Source organism: Calidris pugnax, unplaced genomic scaffold (assembly GCF_001431845.1).
Source record: "Calidris pugnax isolate Ruff unplaced genomic scaffold, ASM143184v1 scaffold30, whole genome shotgun sequence".
Taxonomy (NCBI): domain Eukaryota; kingdom Metazoa; phylum Chordata; class Aves; order Charadriiformes; family Scolopacidae; genus Calidris; species Calidris pugnax.
In genome coordinates this window covers 2,045,581-2,062,832 of record NW_015090776.1, presented here as the reverse complement: position 1 = coordinate 2,062,832, position 17,252 = coordinate 2,045,581, and the positions used below count along the sequence as shown (strand labels likewise).

The 17,252-nt window shown below is 37.5% G+C and overlaps 1 protein-coding gene across 1 annotated transcript; it reads right to left on the bottom strand.

Moving 5' to 3' along the window:
* Positions 1-70: 70 nt before the first annotated feature.
* Positions 71-16,734, bottom strand: LOC106890798 (protein odr-4 homolog). Its single transcript, XM_014946830.1, has 13 exons — positions 16,658-16,734; positions 16,281-16,411; positions 15,719-15,850; positions 15,371-15,466; positions 14,147-14,253; positions 13,371-13,407; positions 13,097-13,237; positions 12,047-12,142; positions 11,433-11,498; positions 9,991-10,119; positions 9,226-9,316; positions 7,335-7,520; positions 71-396 (listed from the first exon to the last, which is right to left on the bottom strand). The coding sequence occupies exons 2-13, from the start codon at positions 16,377-16,379 to the stop codon at positions 71-73; spliced, it is 1,506 nt and encodes a 501-aa protein (XP_014802316.1). The 5' UTR covers positions 16,380-16,411; positions 16,658-16,734.
* Positions 16,735-17,252: the final 518 nt, after the last annotated feature.

The window sequence follows — 17,252 nt, the reverse complement described above, 5'->3', positions numbered from 1 at the left end:
TGTGTTTTTTTTTTTTTTTTTTAAAGTACAGAATTATAGAAGTGGTGGCTCTCCAAAAAAACAAATAAAGCTACATGAGCCTTTTGTATTGACTTGTAGGGTGAACGAATGCAAACAGGGGTTTTGTTCCAACAGCAGGCTGTGATTCTTCCCCAGAAACACCCACACTGAAACAGGGACTCATTTTAGAAAAGTATTGCATTAATCTCACCAATTCACTAATAATACTGTGGAATTTTACAGTACTGAAAGGGCCCATTATAGTTTCTGGATTGCCATAGCAAAATAAGGGAAGTAACATACCCATATTTTGTTGAAGTTTCAACAGCAACGTTGCTTTTGTCAGTTGCTTCTGTTGTGTGTCATCCACGTTGTCAGTAATTGGACAAATATCAACTGTATGGAAATCAAGCGAAGAAGTTGTATTTTAGAGTTGAATTAAAGCAAAATGCCAAGAACTTCATATCAACTTTATAAGAAGTACATTTATGGTAGAAAAAAACTCAGTATTTCGCAGTAAAAATGGTACAGTAGCAATTGTATAGTACTATAGAGTTCCATATGGCTAGAAGAGTAAAAATAAAGACAAAAAATACATTTAGTAAGGAGTTCCTCTTCCAAAAATCACTTCCCACACCCTGCTTCCAGAATAACACATCCAACCCCTGCTATATAACCCGGGGAGAATTTGCCAGAATTTCCCTGGGAAGAGGGAACCACTAAAATGAATGATTAACCACCTTCCAAGATGAACGTTTTCACTTTAAAGATATTTGTCCAGAATTCAGGTTACATGTAAACCCCATTGCCACTAAAAGAGTGACCCCAGCATCATTTCCTACTCAACACTCATAAATGCTTATTTTCAAAGCACAGAAATTCCTTTTTGAAAATCCCTTAAAAGTGCACTTTTAGAGTAAGAATAAAAGGACACATTCCCTTTTGGAACAATTACTAAGTCCTTAGACTGCTCAGCCAGGATGTGAGAGAGCTTGACTCTGCCTCCAGAATGATGGGATTCAAACCTATATTTATGTCCTTTCCAAAGATTTCCCTAATCACTTAGTTATATCCAGCTTGACAGAGAAGGGGAGAAGAGAAAGAAGGGGATTAACCTTGAGCCCTCTTGCTGAACTTGTTCTTTTGTCACACACAGAGCAAGCATGCTTTGGACTACACAGTTCAGTGATAAGGCTACTTGATGGTGATACACCAAAGGTCTTATTTGCTTTCCCCTTCCCAGAACAGTTTGCTAAGGCACCACTGTCAAAAGTTCTGATTACAATTCAGTAGCTACTATTGCAAGTATCTTCTGGACAAGTAAACAGTAAGAGAAAGTGTTTGTGCTACTGCACTGAGATCTGGATGTCTTCAGAAAGAACAGAATGGGCATGCTAAAAAAAAAAAAAAAAAAAAGACTAACAGATTGCTCTTGTTCAGAAGATGAAGAAGAAAAGCCCCACAGCAGTACCCAGATATAAAGTTTTAGAAGTCCACGAAATACTGATCTAAATAAAAACAGATCTCCCATTTCCAGAGTGCAGTTGTCAACCACCTATAAAATACAAATTAGATAGTTGAGTAATAAGGCACATCCCTTGCATGATTCATATGAAAGTGATTCATGGAAAAGTACTTTCTCTATCATATCATTAGCTAAGGGGGAAATGTATAATCTAGATGGGCAATCAGAATGGTTGTTTCTGTCTGAGTCATGTCCATAATTGTCTTCAAAATCTTAAGTCAGACTTGCACAAGATGTGTTGTTACACAAAAGCAATCAAAGTAGACATTTGGGACCTGTCTTTAGCCATTTTAATCTCTGAACCAACTGACTTTGTGTAGGATGTAGTCCAGCAGAACAATTAATAACTGTCCGATATGAAATTTACCAAGATAGCAAGATATATAGATAGAATTATAAGATAACAGAATTGCCTAGGTTGTGAGGGACCTTTCAGATCATGTAGTCCAACCATCAACCTAACAATGATAAAAACCATCACTAAACCATACCATTAAGCCCTACGTCTACCTGTCTTTTAAATACCTCCAGGGATGGTGACTCAAACACTTCCCTGGGCAGCCTGTTCCAATGCTTAATAACCATTTCAATAAAAAGTTTTTCCTAATATTCGATCTAAACCTTCCCTGGCGTAACTTGAGGCCATTTCCTCCTCTTCTGTCACCTGTTACCCAGAACAAGAGACAAACGCTCACCTCTCTACACCCTCCTTTCAGGTAGTTCTAGAAGGTGATAAGGTCTCCCCTCAGCCTCCTTTTCTCCAGGCTGAACAACCCCAGCTCCCTCCTCAACCGCTCCTCATAAGACTTGCACTCCAGACCCCTCACCAGCTTCATTGCCCTTCTCTGGACTTGCTCCAGCACCTCAACGTCTTTCTTGCAGTGAGGGACCCAAAACTGGACACAGTACTCAAGGTGGGGCCTCAGGAGTGCCGAGTACAGGGGGACAATCACTTCCCTAGTCTAACTTACCACTTATTCCCGATGCAGGCCAGGTTGCTGTTGGCCACTGCTGGCTCATATTCAGCCAGCTGTCAACAAACATCCCCCAGTTCTTTTCCACCAGGCAGCCCTCCAGCCACTCTTCCGCAAACTTGTAGTGTTCAGGGGGTTGTTGTGACCCAAGTGCAGGACCCAGCACTTGGCCTTGTTGAATCTCATACCACTGGCCTTGGCCCATCGATCCAGCCCCTCCAGATCCCTCTGTAGAGCCTTCCTACCCTCAAGCAGGTCGACACTTGCACCTCACTTGGTGTTGTCTGCAAACTTATTGATCATTGATAAAGATGTTAAAGAGAACCGGCCCCAGTACCAACCCTGGAGAACACCACTTGTGACCAGACGCCAACTGGATTTAACTCTGGACCACCACTCTCTGGCCCTCCAGCCAGTTTTTAACTCGGCGAAAATACTCCTGTCCAAGCCACGGGCAGCCAGTTTCTCCAGGAGAAAGCTGTGAGAAACCGTATCAAAGGCTGTACTAAAGTCCAGGTAAACAACATCCACAGCCTTTCCCTCATTCACCACTTTGTCATAGAAGATCAGGTTTGTCAAGCAGGACCTGCCTTTCATGAATGCATTGTGACTGGGCCTGATTGCCTGGTTGTCCTTCATGTGCTGCATGATGGCACTCAGGATGATGTGTTCCATAATCCTCCCCGGCACCGAGGTCAGACTGACAGGCCTGGAGTTCCCCAGATCACCCTTCCGGCCCATCATGTAGATGTGCGTCACATTTGCTAGACGCCAATCAACTGGGACCTCCCCAGTTTGCCAGGACTGCTGGTAAGTGATGGAAAATGGCTCGGTGAGAGCTTCTGCCAGCTCCCTCAGTACCCTCCAGTGGATCCCACCCAGTCCCACAGACTTGTGTACATCTAGGCACTGGAGTGGGTCCCTCACCATCTCCCTTTGGATTACAGGGGGCTTCATTCTGCTTCCCACCCCCATCTGCTAGCTCAGGGGTCTGGGTGCTCAGGGAACAACCGATTCTACTAAAGACTGAGGCAAAGAAAGGATTAAGTACCTCAGCCTTCTCATCCATTGCCACCATGTTACCACCAAACACACATATACATATGTTTACATTAAGCATAAACATTGCTTTGAGATCTCTCTGCAAGCTAAATGTACATGTAAAATAAAAATAAGCCCACAATGTTTCAGTGCAAGGGGTGCATTTTTGAAAAGAACTTTATCACATATCTCTGAAACCCACTGGTACCCAATTAGGCAGTAGTTTCATCATTATTTTTTCTGTACAAAGGAAAACACACCCTCATCTGCCTAAAATATGAGCAGAAATCATTAACTAGAGTAAATGAATTACTAATTGTTGCGAGATAGATTTTTAAGCAAGTACCTTAGCTAGCACACTAAGAGCACCACATTCTCTCCAAACCACTTATTAAGAGCTTTCAGTTCCCTAAAATAACGTATCACTTTTAGAGAAGCCGACCACATTTCTTGGGTCATCTTTGAAATATAGATCCAGCAGGTTTCTTTCTTCTTTAGTTTTTACGAGCAAGTAGGATAGTTAGTGCCCTCTAACTTTATGCTTCTTTGCACCTTCATATGAACTGCTGCACTTTTCTGAAGGTATCTTTTGAAGCTGCACATCAAGGCAGCAATGCTTGCTCACTCAGGGGGAAAAAAAAAAAGAAAAAGAGGAATAAAGAAAAAAGAAACACACTTGAGCTATTCAGTTACCATTTATGCCATTAAGTTATGGAAACCTTGCATTTGAAGCATCTGTAGTGTAAATCACAGAGTTTTCAAAAGCAGGTGCTTTCTAGTACCAATTATATGAATCCTTAATTCTTTATTAATTCTTCAACTTGTAAACAAAGATGGGGAACGATTACCACTACTGAAGTCTTATTTATGTTTATCCACTCAGGGTATTTAACACACCACCCCCACCTTCTGCACCAAGGAGGAGCTGGGATTTAGTAAAGCCAATCATAAATGCAAAGCTTTCTATTACTTGTATTAAAGCACTTAAATATCTTGAAACGACAGTGTTAGAGCTATTTATATTTTTCAATTATAAATAGATCACGTTTTACTTTCTATTTTCCATGCAACAATTTTAAAGCATGACCCAGTAGTGACCTCACTGCAGAGTTGTACAAGGAATCAAGAGAATAAAACTGTAGGAGACAGCAGCAGAGGCCATACTAAGTAAGCACATAAAACTGACTTTCTCAAAATACCTTTATTTCATATGCTTTGACTAAAAGCTGCTCAAAAATAAATCTTTTGGCTATACTGATTAGATTCTCTTATTCTCAAGCACACATTTTAAAAGAGCAATAAAAAAAATATTTTGAAAAGCCTGCTCATGTTCTTGAATTTTAATCAACTCTTTTTATCAGCAAACTTTCACCAGAACCACACTATGGATAGCATTTCCAGTTAATTCAAGGCTGGTGCCTAAGACCACAGGAATTTTGATACAAAGAAAAAGACTAATGTCAAAACTCGCTACAAACCAATTTTTATACCACTACTGACTATTAACTATTATTATTAAAGATAGCTCTAAGCTTTGAGAAACAACAAATGCCATCCAAATTGGAATGATTCATTGAAAAAGCCTTTACACAGGGGAAACCCCAACTCTCGTTATGTCACAAAAACATGTTTACAGCAAAGCTTACAACACTTCATGCCCAAGTACCAATAAAAATCAAATTGCAAAATTATTGCTTTTTCTTACAAGGCAGAACAGGCTTTTTTGTTTGGTTTGGTTTTTTACACAGTTAAAAGGTCTAACATCTGAAACAGCTTTCCTGGCTTTAATAAAAGTGTATAAATAAGTCATGATTTTAATAAACCACATGTTAACAATGCTATAACAATAATTATCAGAATCAAACAGTGTTGTGCTGATAGCATTATTACTACCATTGCTATTAAAGGAATCCATTCTATGGACAAATGTTATGTTGTTCACTGGGATAAAGCCAGTCTTAAGTTTTTTTCCAAAATCCTCTTTCTTTGTTTTTCCCTTTCCACTGCTATGCACTTACTTCAATTTAGATTTAAAAAAACAAAACAAACAAACAAAAAGAATCCCACACACCTAACTATAACCATCAAGCTACAAGAAAACACAAATTCTTTTTATGACGTGGACATTTTGTGACCTGGACATCACTTTCCACGTATTAATGGCATCAAATCTTCGTAATGCGTTGCTCTTAGTCTAATCGTGCTTTCTCCCTGCCTCCAGATCATACAACTTTACCTAACGCAATAACCTTAAACTGAATCACCTTCTTTCTCCCTCCCATGCTTATCTCCACCGCTACAACAATCTTAATTTGCTTCCCTAAGTTATACTAATTCCTTAAAGCTCAGTAATGATTAGCTTTAAGATTATTGAAATTACTTTTATAATGCAAGAGGGATTTTTATTGGCTTTCCTGTTTCTCTGGAGGTTCTTGAGCTGTGTACGTTTTTTGCTTTTCAAGATAATCTGTCAGTTTCACTCCCAAAAGGTTTAATTAAAACTTGGGAAAATTTAGAAAGATGTAAGAACTTCTGGTTATCTCTGAAATTAGGAAACTTAACCCTCCAAGTAAACAAACAGGTCAAGTAGTTCACCCTAAGCAGCAAGATCATGACTACATTTTCCATTTTTTGCCCCTAAATACCAACCTCAAAAAGTGTCCAAAGTTCTTATCTGACTATCAGTGTTATTTTTTTTTTTTTAATTTAAATTATAAAACCTGTAGCTTATATTCACAGTGAAGGGGGGAAAAAGGGGAATAAAAGAAAACTCTTCCATAAGATCACAGGAAGTACTATTAGATGCATTTCAGCTACAGACTTGACCCCAACATTGACATCAAAGCTGTATGGGGGGAAAAAACAAACCAAACCAAAACAAACCCAGGGAACAATATAAATCAGAAATATTCAGAAAGTCACTAACTAAATTACAGCAAAATATCTGTATTAAGAGAAATATTACAGTCGCATACTCAGATCACAAACTGACAAGACATTCAGTAGAAAATGAAAAGCTCTCTCAATTTTCTTTCAATTTTGGGTAAACCACAAAACTTCAGTTTTGGGCATTCCATTTGATACATAAATGGTAAACCACAAAACTTCAGTTTTGGGCATTGCATTTGATACATAAAGTAGTCAGAACAAGGAAAGGTACTTTGTATTTCTGAGAGAGTCAGGTCCTAGCATGAGAACTTCCTCAAAGACACATTAGACTACATACATATTTCTTTTAAAATATTTGGTGAAAAACCAGTAGATTTGACCAAAGCTTTCAACTTCTTGTTCTGATTTATTCTAAGTAGTATCTGAGCTATTTAGCTCTTAAGCCAGCAAAGTTGAATTGCTGAAAAAGCAACCAGAATACAAAGCTTTACAGGTTTTTCTTAGTTTATTTACCAATGTAGGATTATTCATAATTCACATGCAGAGTAAAGTATGCAAACCTTGTTCAACTGAACTGCAGTTCATGAGCTGCAACTATGCTTGCACAGACAATGCAGTGAAAGAGCAAAATATTTGAGAGGGGAGAGGTCAGTTACAAGTCAAATACGAGAACTGCAAGAACCCTTACCGCTTTTCTCAAATATATTTAAACTGCAATTAGACTGATATAAAGAACCCTTACCGCTTTTCTCAAATATATTTAAACTGTAATTAGCCCTTAGAGCTTGATATGAACTAAGCCAACCTCAAGCATATCCATATCTGGATAAAACTGACCTATGTTATTAGTCAACATTTTCGTAGTTCATGATGCAGTCTCTCCTTTCCTCAGATACTCTATTTACCTGTGTTAATTTCCTCTGCTATATGGATATCTTCAGCTGGCACAGACTGATCCAACATCTCAACAAAACGTTCCTGAATTTCAGCATCGGCCTCATCACCAAACTTGTAATCACTGAGCATCACACTGGATCCAGCAACAGGGACAAACAGTCTTTGAGGTAAGACATGATATTCCCTCTCAAAATCTAAAAGAAAAGGGGGAAAAATACCATCTAAATAAAAGCCTTGCCAGTTATGATAAAATTCCTCATTAATCTCTGACCGTAAGATAAAGCTATTGCAAAAGAACTGCTAAAGGTTTCCATTTTAAAAATCCATTTTTGGGCATGGCTTGTTTCGTTGTTACTGTTTTATGAAAGTTTTGGCTACTATTACGCTGTTCTATGTTCTTACATTAGTCTCTCCAGAAATACCTGAGAGACCTCTAGAGTAGACAATAAAAAGTTAAACAGACCTTTTTTCACGTTTAGAATGACTAGCAAAAGTACTCTGGGAAAGACTGCAGATAAGAGTGTACACAGAACAACACATGATTTCAACACCACATGGGATTGCAAACATTTGGTTACTTTATGCCATAAGAGCCACAAAGCACGGCTGCCACCTGCTGAAAACTGCATGCAATTGAAAACAGCAAATTTAAATCACGTAGCTTGGGTAAAGTTGGCTAACACCAAGATGAACCATATTATCCTAAAAGTAAATGGCAATTCTTAACATGAATCATTTTTCCTTACACAATCAATATGTTTCCATTTCTTTTCTATTTTTTCTAAAATCACCACCCATTATCCTAAAAGTAAATGGCAATTCTTAATCGTTTTTCCTTACACAATCAATATGTTTCAATTTCTTTTCTATTTTTTCTAAAATCACTACTAAAGATAGTATCTCTTAAAAGGCTTTCCTTTATATAAGATCTTCAAATTGATATTTCAATCAACTAGCAAAATATGGTTTGATAAAAAAAAAATAATCAAACACCACAACAAGAAGATAATTTGATATCACTGCACTGACTCAAAGAAGTTTAAAGAATCACCCACTGTCAGCTAGGAGATCTGGTCTCAGCATATACCCCCATAGTTTTTAATATAATTATGATCAGCAGCTTTAGTTTCATTAGATCAATTTGCATTGTGTTCTGACCACTGCATGGTGCTCTGTTAAATTCAAGCTAATGCAATCCAGCAATTATTCATGGTGCTGAAGTAAGATCTACTTCTTTAAAAGACAAAAAGGTTGTAAAATAGTATTTGATGATGAGAAATAAATTAAGGGGGTGAAGACAACACAAGTCATGTATTTGTACAAAAAAAAAAAAATCAGGATACTTCACATCATAATCACCACACACGATGCCATATTTAATTTAATGGAGATGAACTATCAAACCTAAGAGCTCACATCCATGAGAATTCACCACATAGCCTTCCATACTCTTATATCAAGTGTGTCCAGCTGGTTCTTTTAATCCTACCAAGTTTTTAGCGTACTACCAAGTTTAGCATACAACAGGAACACCATAGAGTTATTTAAAAAATAATAATAAAAATTTAAAAGTTGCAGTTAGAACTTCAGTGACAGAAGTTTTAACTATAGAGTTTTTAGCAATTACAAAATTTCTGATCCATTGATCAGAAAGAACCTGAAACTGCATCTTGTGGTCATGAAAACTAAATACAAACTTGGTGTGAAAGCTGTGATGCCGAAGAACATACCTGAACTTAGCAAAAATTCTCAGGATTTAAGAAAAATCAAGGCTGCCAAACAGAAATTGTGCCATTTGCTTTTAATTCTGCTATAACCATACTGGAACTTCAGTACAACAGCAGAATTGAACCACAATTCACTGCAAATGTAAGCTGGTGGGTTTTTTTGAATGCCTACTTTTTTTGTGAGGTCCTTCATTTATAATCAGATCTTCAAATAGTATTTCACACCGATCACTCAATGTGTTTATTATGTCTCTTTTCAAAGCCTGCAAGGACAAAAGCAAAAATATCATTAATATAAAAGCCATTTGCAAGGCTTTTGACTAGTAAGAAACAATAGAAGTCCCTGATAGGCTTAAACCATGTTGAAAGAATAGTTTTTCCCAGAAAATAAGAATTTTAAAGAGGATTTTTGAAAGCCCAATAAAGAGAAGCCAACATGAAAAGAATTAAAATCAAAACCCAACAAAACAAAAACAAAAAGCTGTGGAAATTTTGAGTATTGTTAGAATAAGAACTGACACTTCTAGACACTGCCATTAAAAACAAACAATAATAATCAGAAGGTAACAATAATCACTCAATAAGGGGGAAAAAATTCACTGTACAAATAAATCTGTATTTTCCCGCTACACATACAAAAATACAGTCTGTATCCTTTTCTTAAGAAAATTCTTCAAAGCCTAACCACGTTTACAATTTGTGCAAAGGTTCACCAGAGAACAGCCTGAGCAACAGGAGACATACCTGCTAGAAGTGAAAAAGGAACTGAATCCACCACATATGCACACATGTGGTTTCTAAAACAATCCCTGTGTTCAAGGGGATAAACATTTTGACCCAGGATCAGACCATGACATTATGGCGAAGAAAAGCCAGTATGACAAATTTCATGTATTTCAGAAAAATATTTCTGATGAACTGAGAACCTTTTCACTACCTGAACAGCTTCTTTGACTTTTGGCTTGTTGTTATGTACGTAGGCTCTGCATTTCACAGCACCTTTGAGATTTATGGAACCACTGCAGACCTGGACTGTAGCTGTTGATCTATGACTTGAACCCTGGGACTGAAAAATAAACATGTTTCAGTTTTATCTTGTTACCAAGGCACTTGCAGCATGAGTAACAAAAAACAGAACTAGGAAATTAATAGCATACCTTAAGATGTTTACATATAACTTGGCTTCCCTCTTAATTTATAACTCTAATTTATTTAGTTTTTTAGTTTTGTTAGTTGAGACTGAAAAATCTCTCCTTCTCCATTATGGAAAAAGTATTTACTGTTCAAAATGTTCCATTTCTTGCGATTTAAATATTTGCATCAGGCAAGTGGCTTGCAGCTAATATTAGTATTGCAATCTAGAAATCTTTTAAATATTTTTTTTTTTAAGCAGTGAAGTTTTTATATTTACTATATAGCCAGGAAAGTCTACAGTATCCTGAGAGTCATCCCATTAGTTAGCACCAAATTATAACTGCGATCACATTTAGAACTGTATCAAACTGTTGCCTAGAAATATTCATCCTAATTAGCAAAATCATGAGTGTGTTGTATGAAGCACTCTAAGACAATACCTGGCAACACAGGGATGTGTACCTTCCACAAGAACCACACAAACTACTTCTGCCAAAACAAAAAAAAATTTCCTTTCTCTGAGGCAGTTAACCACCAGAACAATGTATCAACAAAAAGTAACATTTCTAAAAGTTTTGCTGAATATAACTTTCCAGAAACCAGGAACTACCTGACAAAACAGGATGGCCTGTGCCATGCAAGAAGCCTACAACACTATGCCGAGATACCTTTGGACTTTAGGACCTAATTCAGGGCTCAGGTCAGCATAACCTCTGGTAGAGGGGAACCTTCTGACATAGACCCAACAGCTTCAGATTATGATTCACCTCACAGGATCCATACCTTAATCCAAAACTAGTGACTCAGCTTGACAAAATCAATGACAAAAGCATTCATGTAAAGGTCCATAGCTAGCCACAGCAAGTTGAAGCATGGCGATGATTCTGAACTTCAGAAGGATGCAAAGTCACCTTGAAATTCACATATGCAGGTACTGACAGGTAACCTATCATCAAACTAATTAGTTTGCAGGATTTCATTACTATAACTAGTTTTTTCATATTTTCCTTGCAGCTGTACTGTGCAATTCTTAGACAATGTAGTTATCACAGCATGAGAATTTCTAAAGACACAAAATATGCACATCTGTCCAGAGATTCACAGCCAATACCTGCAGGGGAATCAAAAGTCTTACGACAAAATAAGCTGGATTTCTGGACAGTAATTCAGAATGTTCTTTTATGTTTTTATTCCATTTTTTATGATAACAAAGAGGTTATACTTTACAAACCACTAAATACTTACCAGCTGTGTCAGAACTTTGACATCAGAAAGCTGAGTGCTGGACTGAGTATTTCCTCTTAACTTTTTCTGAGGGAAAAAAAATTCTGAGAGTCATGAAACAGGACAAAAGTATCTCCGAATCAGAATCTCCTCATATAAATGAACACATATAAATGAGTACATATAAGATGTGCTCTAATTTATAGCTTTTAAGAGGAAAAAAAAAAAGCACATAGTAAACAGCCATGAGAATATCATTACAAAACTGAAAGATGAATGCATCAGCCAGATAAATGCATTTCCGCTCCTTGTTAAACATTCAGACATATGTAGGTATTAGAAATCTCATCACCTACATTCACACCTTAGTCATGTTCTTTAATGAGGAGACAGCATATAGAAAAATATTTAGGCAGACTTCACACGCAAGTGTTGTCTTCACATTGCCAGAGGAAGAAGAGCCAATTTGCAGCAATTAAGATGGGAACACAAGCAGTCCCGTGTATTAGTTATCCGAAACAGGCTGATTAGATCAACAAATATTGTACAGAAGACATTTAAGTCAATGCTTTATTATATTGGAGATTCTAACCACGCCTCTATTAGAGTTCAATTCCTTGCTGGTCAGGACTCACCTGTCCTTCCAGTAGTTCTGTATCACCGTCTTTAATTTGTCCATTGATTAGAAAAACACTGTCTTCTATTTGTTTTGACCATCGATTAAATCCATTCTTCAAAAAAAAAAAAAAACACCAAAGTGAAAACACAAAGATCTCATTAGAAACAGGAAAGAGAATTTCACTAAAGGAGTTGGACAGTATCATGATGAAAATTACAGAAATAGTCATTTCAACAGTTACTCGAGAGAGTTTTAAAGTCTCTGAAAAATTTGTCTCTATGTTTTTCCAAAACTAAATCTTAAAACCAACATGTTCAGAATATATCCTCAACAAAGAAGCACTTCAAAATATTTAAGTAGTACCCCAGGGACTTTACTTTTGTAGAGACAGATGCAGCCAACTGAAAGTCAATTCATATTAAAAGCACCCCATGCCGCTGTTCTAATTGGATGTAACATTAGATATGTATTGGATGTAACATTAGATATTAGATATTAGGAAGAATTACTTTACTGAAAGAGTGGTCAGGCACTGGAACAGCCTGCCCAGGGAGGCGGTGGAGTCACCATCCCTGGAGGTATTTAAGAAATGTGTAGACATGGCTCTTCAGGGCATGCTCTAGTGCCCAAGATTATCTAGTGCCCAAGGGTGTTGTGTGTGGGGTTGTGGGTATGAGGTTTAGTTGGTGGGTGGTGTTTTGGGGTTTTTTGGGGGGTTTTTTTTGTTATTTTTTTTAATGTGGTTGGACTCCCTCGGAGGTCCCTTCCAACCACTAAGATTCTGTGATTTCACTAGGTGAAGCACAGGAGACTTTAGTTGGAATACTCATGACAATCGATAAACAAGTTTGAGCAAAGGAAATGGCCAACACTAAGCAGAGCAGAATAAAAGCTATCCTCATAGCAACTTCAAACTACATTTAGAAGCTGAATAACTGCCAAACATTCTCCACCAAATAGTTCTACTCGTCTACTCAAACTATTCTGATTTTTCTCTCTCATTTAATTTTCAACAGAAAAAGTAGCGTAGAGACCAACTACACAATCAGAGCAGCTGGTTAGTTACCTTGGTATTCTTCTCCAGGTCATGGTTTGGTGAAGTAGCAAGAAGTGGAATGTGAATATTAACATTTACGGTGCAGTCCAAAGCTAACCAGGTAGCAGACAGAGCACTCTGGTATTTCCAATCTGCTGGTTTAGCTGAACTCTGCAAGCAGAAATAAGCAATAAAGCATCTCTACAAAACAGTGTATAACTCAGAGATAGTGTTGTGTTTTTTTTTAAAACATTACTTGTCATGCATTAAAAGCTGTATATAACACACAGGATGACGTGCTTACCTTTGGATCTTGCACATCATACGTTCGGCAAACTACTCTTTGCTACTTAAAGAAAAAGTATTATTTACTTTTTAAATTTACTTACTTTTTTTATTTACTAAAGAAAAATTACTTTGTCCTTTACATAGGAAAAATTACTTTGTCCTTCTTTGTTGAGCTAATTTATGCTCTGAAGAAAGATCTCACCTTTCATTAGTGTAAAAAAGTGGAAAAAAAATTGACTGTAAACTCCAACTACCATAGTGAGGCTGTCCCATCTCTTACAAATACATTAAGATCAATAGGTACTCACAGGGAGAATCACCAACGCACCAATTTGCAATCTGTCCCTGTCTCTCTCATCTCTCTAAGGAAAAGCCTTGCTTTCTCTCCTTGTATTCACTCATTATCAACAGATCCAGCATTCTTCTCCTGCACTAGTGCAGATCCCACATGCTGCTACTTGCACACTTCCATGTAAGTATCACTGGTAACAGCAAGCTCAAGAAGCCATACAGTATTTTAGATGTTTTCTTCAATTTATGCAAATCAAAATTGACTGGGGAAAGCATAATTTGATGCCACTACACACACAAATCTAACAGTAAACGATGAAAATTTTGCAAGGATAAGAGGGTCAATAGTCTTACAGATAGCAAGGAAACTTTATGACTTCAACTTATGCCTATCTGAACTCAAACAACTCCCTCCTCCCAATTTATGATTTATTCAGAAAAAATACAGAATGAGGTTAGAGGTAGTTGTCTCAATCAATAAACCTCGCTCATAAAGGATACTTTTTTGTAGCAGAACAAATTTGAAGAGCTGCTCTGTCTGAGACCTCCTCCTCAGTAGGTTTCCAGAGCCTTCTTTTAGTCAAGGACTTTTCCACCGAGAAGATTATCTAAAGATGAAAAAAACTATTATAGATTTTTCTACAAAAACAATGCATTATAATTTCTGGAAAATAGTCTTGCACTAAAGTTCTAAGTCCAACTGATATCATAATTATGCCTAAATGGGAAATACAGCTTACATGCCACCAAAATGCCGCATTAAAAGAACATTCAACTAAGGTTTATAGGCAACTACTCCAAAGCAAAAAAGTTGCTTGTGAAATCCTAATTCAGCTTCCTTACAAACTGAACCAAACACCACACATTCACATATTCAACTTGTATGCTTTTCTCCCTGCAAAAATATTACAGCTTTATGCCTATTGGTTGAGGATCCAGAAAGACAGCTGTGAAAAATTTTCCATTAAAAAAAAAAGTAATAATAATTCAGGGATCACTGATGACCTGGACACAGCTCACCTTTTTTTATTGGCTACTGGTTTCAGTGATCACAGCTGAGATGTGATTGCATTGCGCTGCCAAACCTGAATCTGACCTTCAGCTTTGAAACCAATTCATCTTTAAATCACTTATGCTTACCTTATGAAAATGACAAAACGAACCTACATCTACAGAACAGAACTAAAAGTGGCACTAGATGCCCCAATACTGTAACAAAAATGCATTTTAAGTCTATGAGACAGTAGCATGTCCTAAGTAGTTTTTAAATATAAACCCACAAATCTAAGTCAAATGCTACTATTTGTGATATTGTGTATACAAGATATTCCTTTTAATGGAATCAGAACTACACATATTTCACTATTGTAACTATCTCTAATCTTAGCAACTAATTCAGACAAAAAAAAGCTAACCAATGTGCCACAAGGACTTAGCTTTCTATAAACCTTGAAGATGTTTCCCTTACTGTTCACTTTCAGTAAATACAGTAAGATTTGCTATTGCAGTAACAAATGTCACAAGAAACAGAAAGTTTGTATTTACTAACTGTGGTACAGTTCCAAAAGACAGCAATTTCAGTCTAAAAACCATAGATCAAATCAGAACATTTGTGCTTTTGGAAATAATGTAACAAAACAACCATTATACTCAAGAAAACAATATAAAATTGTTCTGCTACACACCTGAAGATATCTGTGTCTTTCCACCAGGAACTCTACTTACCCTGCGTAAAGTGCTTTGACTATCTTTCGACAGTTCTGGAGTTGCAATAATAAATACACCAAGAACTAATAAGCCTCCAGGAAGCATTCTAGAAACCTTAAAAATAAAAATGAACATGCATAAATAGGAATCGGAGATCCGGCATCTGATTGTATTTGAAAACAATACCGGTATTTTGTTTAAATATTTATGTATATATTTTGTTTCAAAATATCCATGCCTAGCATGGCTAGGAAGGTTCTTTTACTTTGAGAAAACAGTTTGAGATTACACAAGTGATGAGACAGTTTTTGTAAGACATTTGCTTTCTGTTCCTCCCATCCCCTTCATTAACTCATACTGTGCTACCTGACTGGCATGCGTAGTTATCCATTCTTCATCAATAGATGCCAGTTTTGAAAGACTGATGTTGTCTTCCTTCTGCTCTTCCTTTGGAGGCGTTCGAACAGCCCGAATCACATAGTCTCTTTGTGGGGAACACTTTCAAAAACATCAAAAGAAGCAAATATGCTATGAGGTTGAAATCAAGTCTAAGAATATATTGTGTAGTATAGTAACTGTAAGGTCTGCTTTGCAGTAGGTATTACTAAACTCTATAGTAACCTGCTACAAAATAATTCCTTCATGAATTTGCCTTTGCCTTAAAGCCTTGTTTAGTGCTAAGTTTTATCTTTATGATTTTAATTTCTTTTCTGCCTGTCACATCTTTCACAAGATTATTTTAAAAGACTTGAGTAGTCGGTTGACATTGCAAACCCTTTACAGAAGTCCCCCCGATCATTTTATCACTCTCCTGCATTATACACACTCAACTTGATGTTAACAAACATATCCCAGATGATTAAGGCCAAGGGAGTTTTCCCCTATTATCATGAATGAATGGAACAGACTTCAGATATTACACACTCACCTGCCCTATTAACAGGCCAGTGACATAAGGCTTTAATTTTGTGGTGAGGTCTAAAAGATACTGCTCAATAGATTCCTCAACAAAGTAAGTTCTACCCATTGCTGCAGGTTTAGGACTGTTGTAGTTTCAACCTGTAAAACAAATAATGTATGGAGTCAAAGAAATTATATATATTACACCTGTTATAGTATATACATAAGTATATATACTACACTAGTCTCAATAAAATATCCTAAATATGTTAATACTCCATCTGTTAATAAAGGCTAAGTAGCTTTACAATCTGCCAGCATTTACATTATGAAAAATATAACTGTCTATACTAAGGGAAAAAGTATGTTATCGTTTTTTGAAATAAAACTATTTTAAATACCTACCACTGAAACAATATGGCAGGTCATGCAAGCAAATGCTAGGAAAAACATGTCTATATTGCTAAATTCTGTACGTTAACATGCTGTGCACAATTTTCTTTCCAATTCCTAACTCATTAAAAGTACAGGACCTGTGCACCATCTCAAAGGCCATCTTTACAGCTTCTATCCGTAGCCACATGCACCCAGACGGCCAGGACATGGGGACTGCCACAGACACTCCTCCCTTGCATGCAGACCTATTTTGAAAACGGCTTAATGCGCTAAGGACTTTCTGAAAAAATTAACTATGAAAACGCTGAAGCCAAAGAGCACACGGCGAGGAAGCAAAGGGCGTTCCGAGTCCCCGCAAAGCTGTCTGCCGGTGAAAGCTGCAGGGGAATGGCGCGGCTGAAGCCCTGGACCGGGGCGGGAAGGATGGCTGTCGCCCACCTCACCTCAGCCCACACCTTGGCCGGGCCAGAAGCACCTCTGCACCCGCCTGCACCTGCACTGGAGCCCGGCCGACAACTCGGCGGCGGCTCCCGCACAGCTCTCCCACCGCCTCGGGGCGCGGGCCACCCCCAACGCTCCCCGCACTAGCCTGACGGGCACGGCC

Bases quoted from the DNA above. Each gene is read 5' to 3' on its own strand.
- LOC106890798 (XM_014946830.1), bottom strand. From the start codon at position 16,379: ATGGGTAGAACTTACTTTGTTGAGGAATCTATTGAGCAGTATCTTTTA. The intron at 14,254-15,370 runs GTAAGTAGAGTT...TTTCATCTTTAG, and splicing joins GTCAAAGCACTTTACGCAGG to ATAATCTTCTCGGTGGAAAA. The intron at 7,521-9,225 runs GTAGGCATTCAA...CTTTTCTTTTAG, and splicing joins TGAAGGACCTCACAAAAAAA to ATTTTGAGAGGGAATATCAT.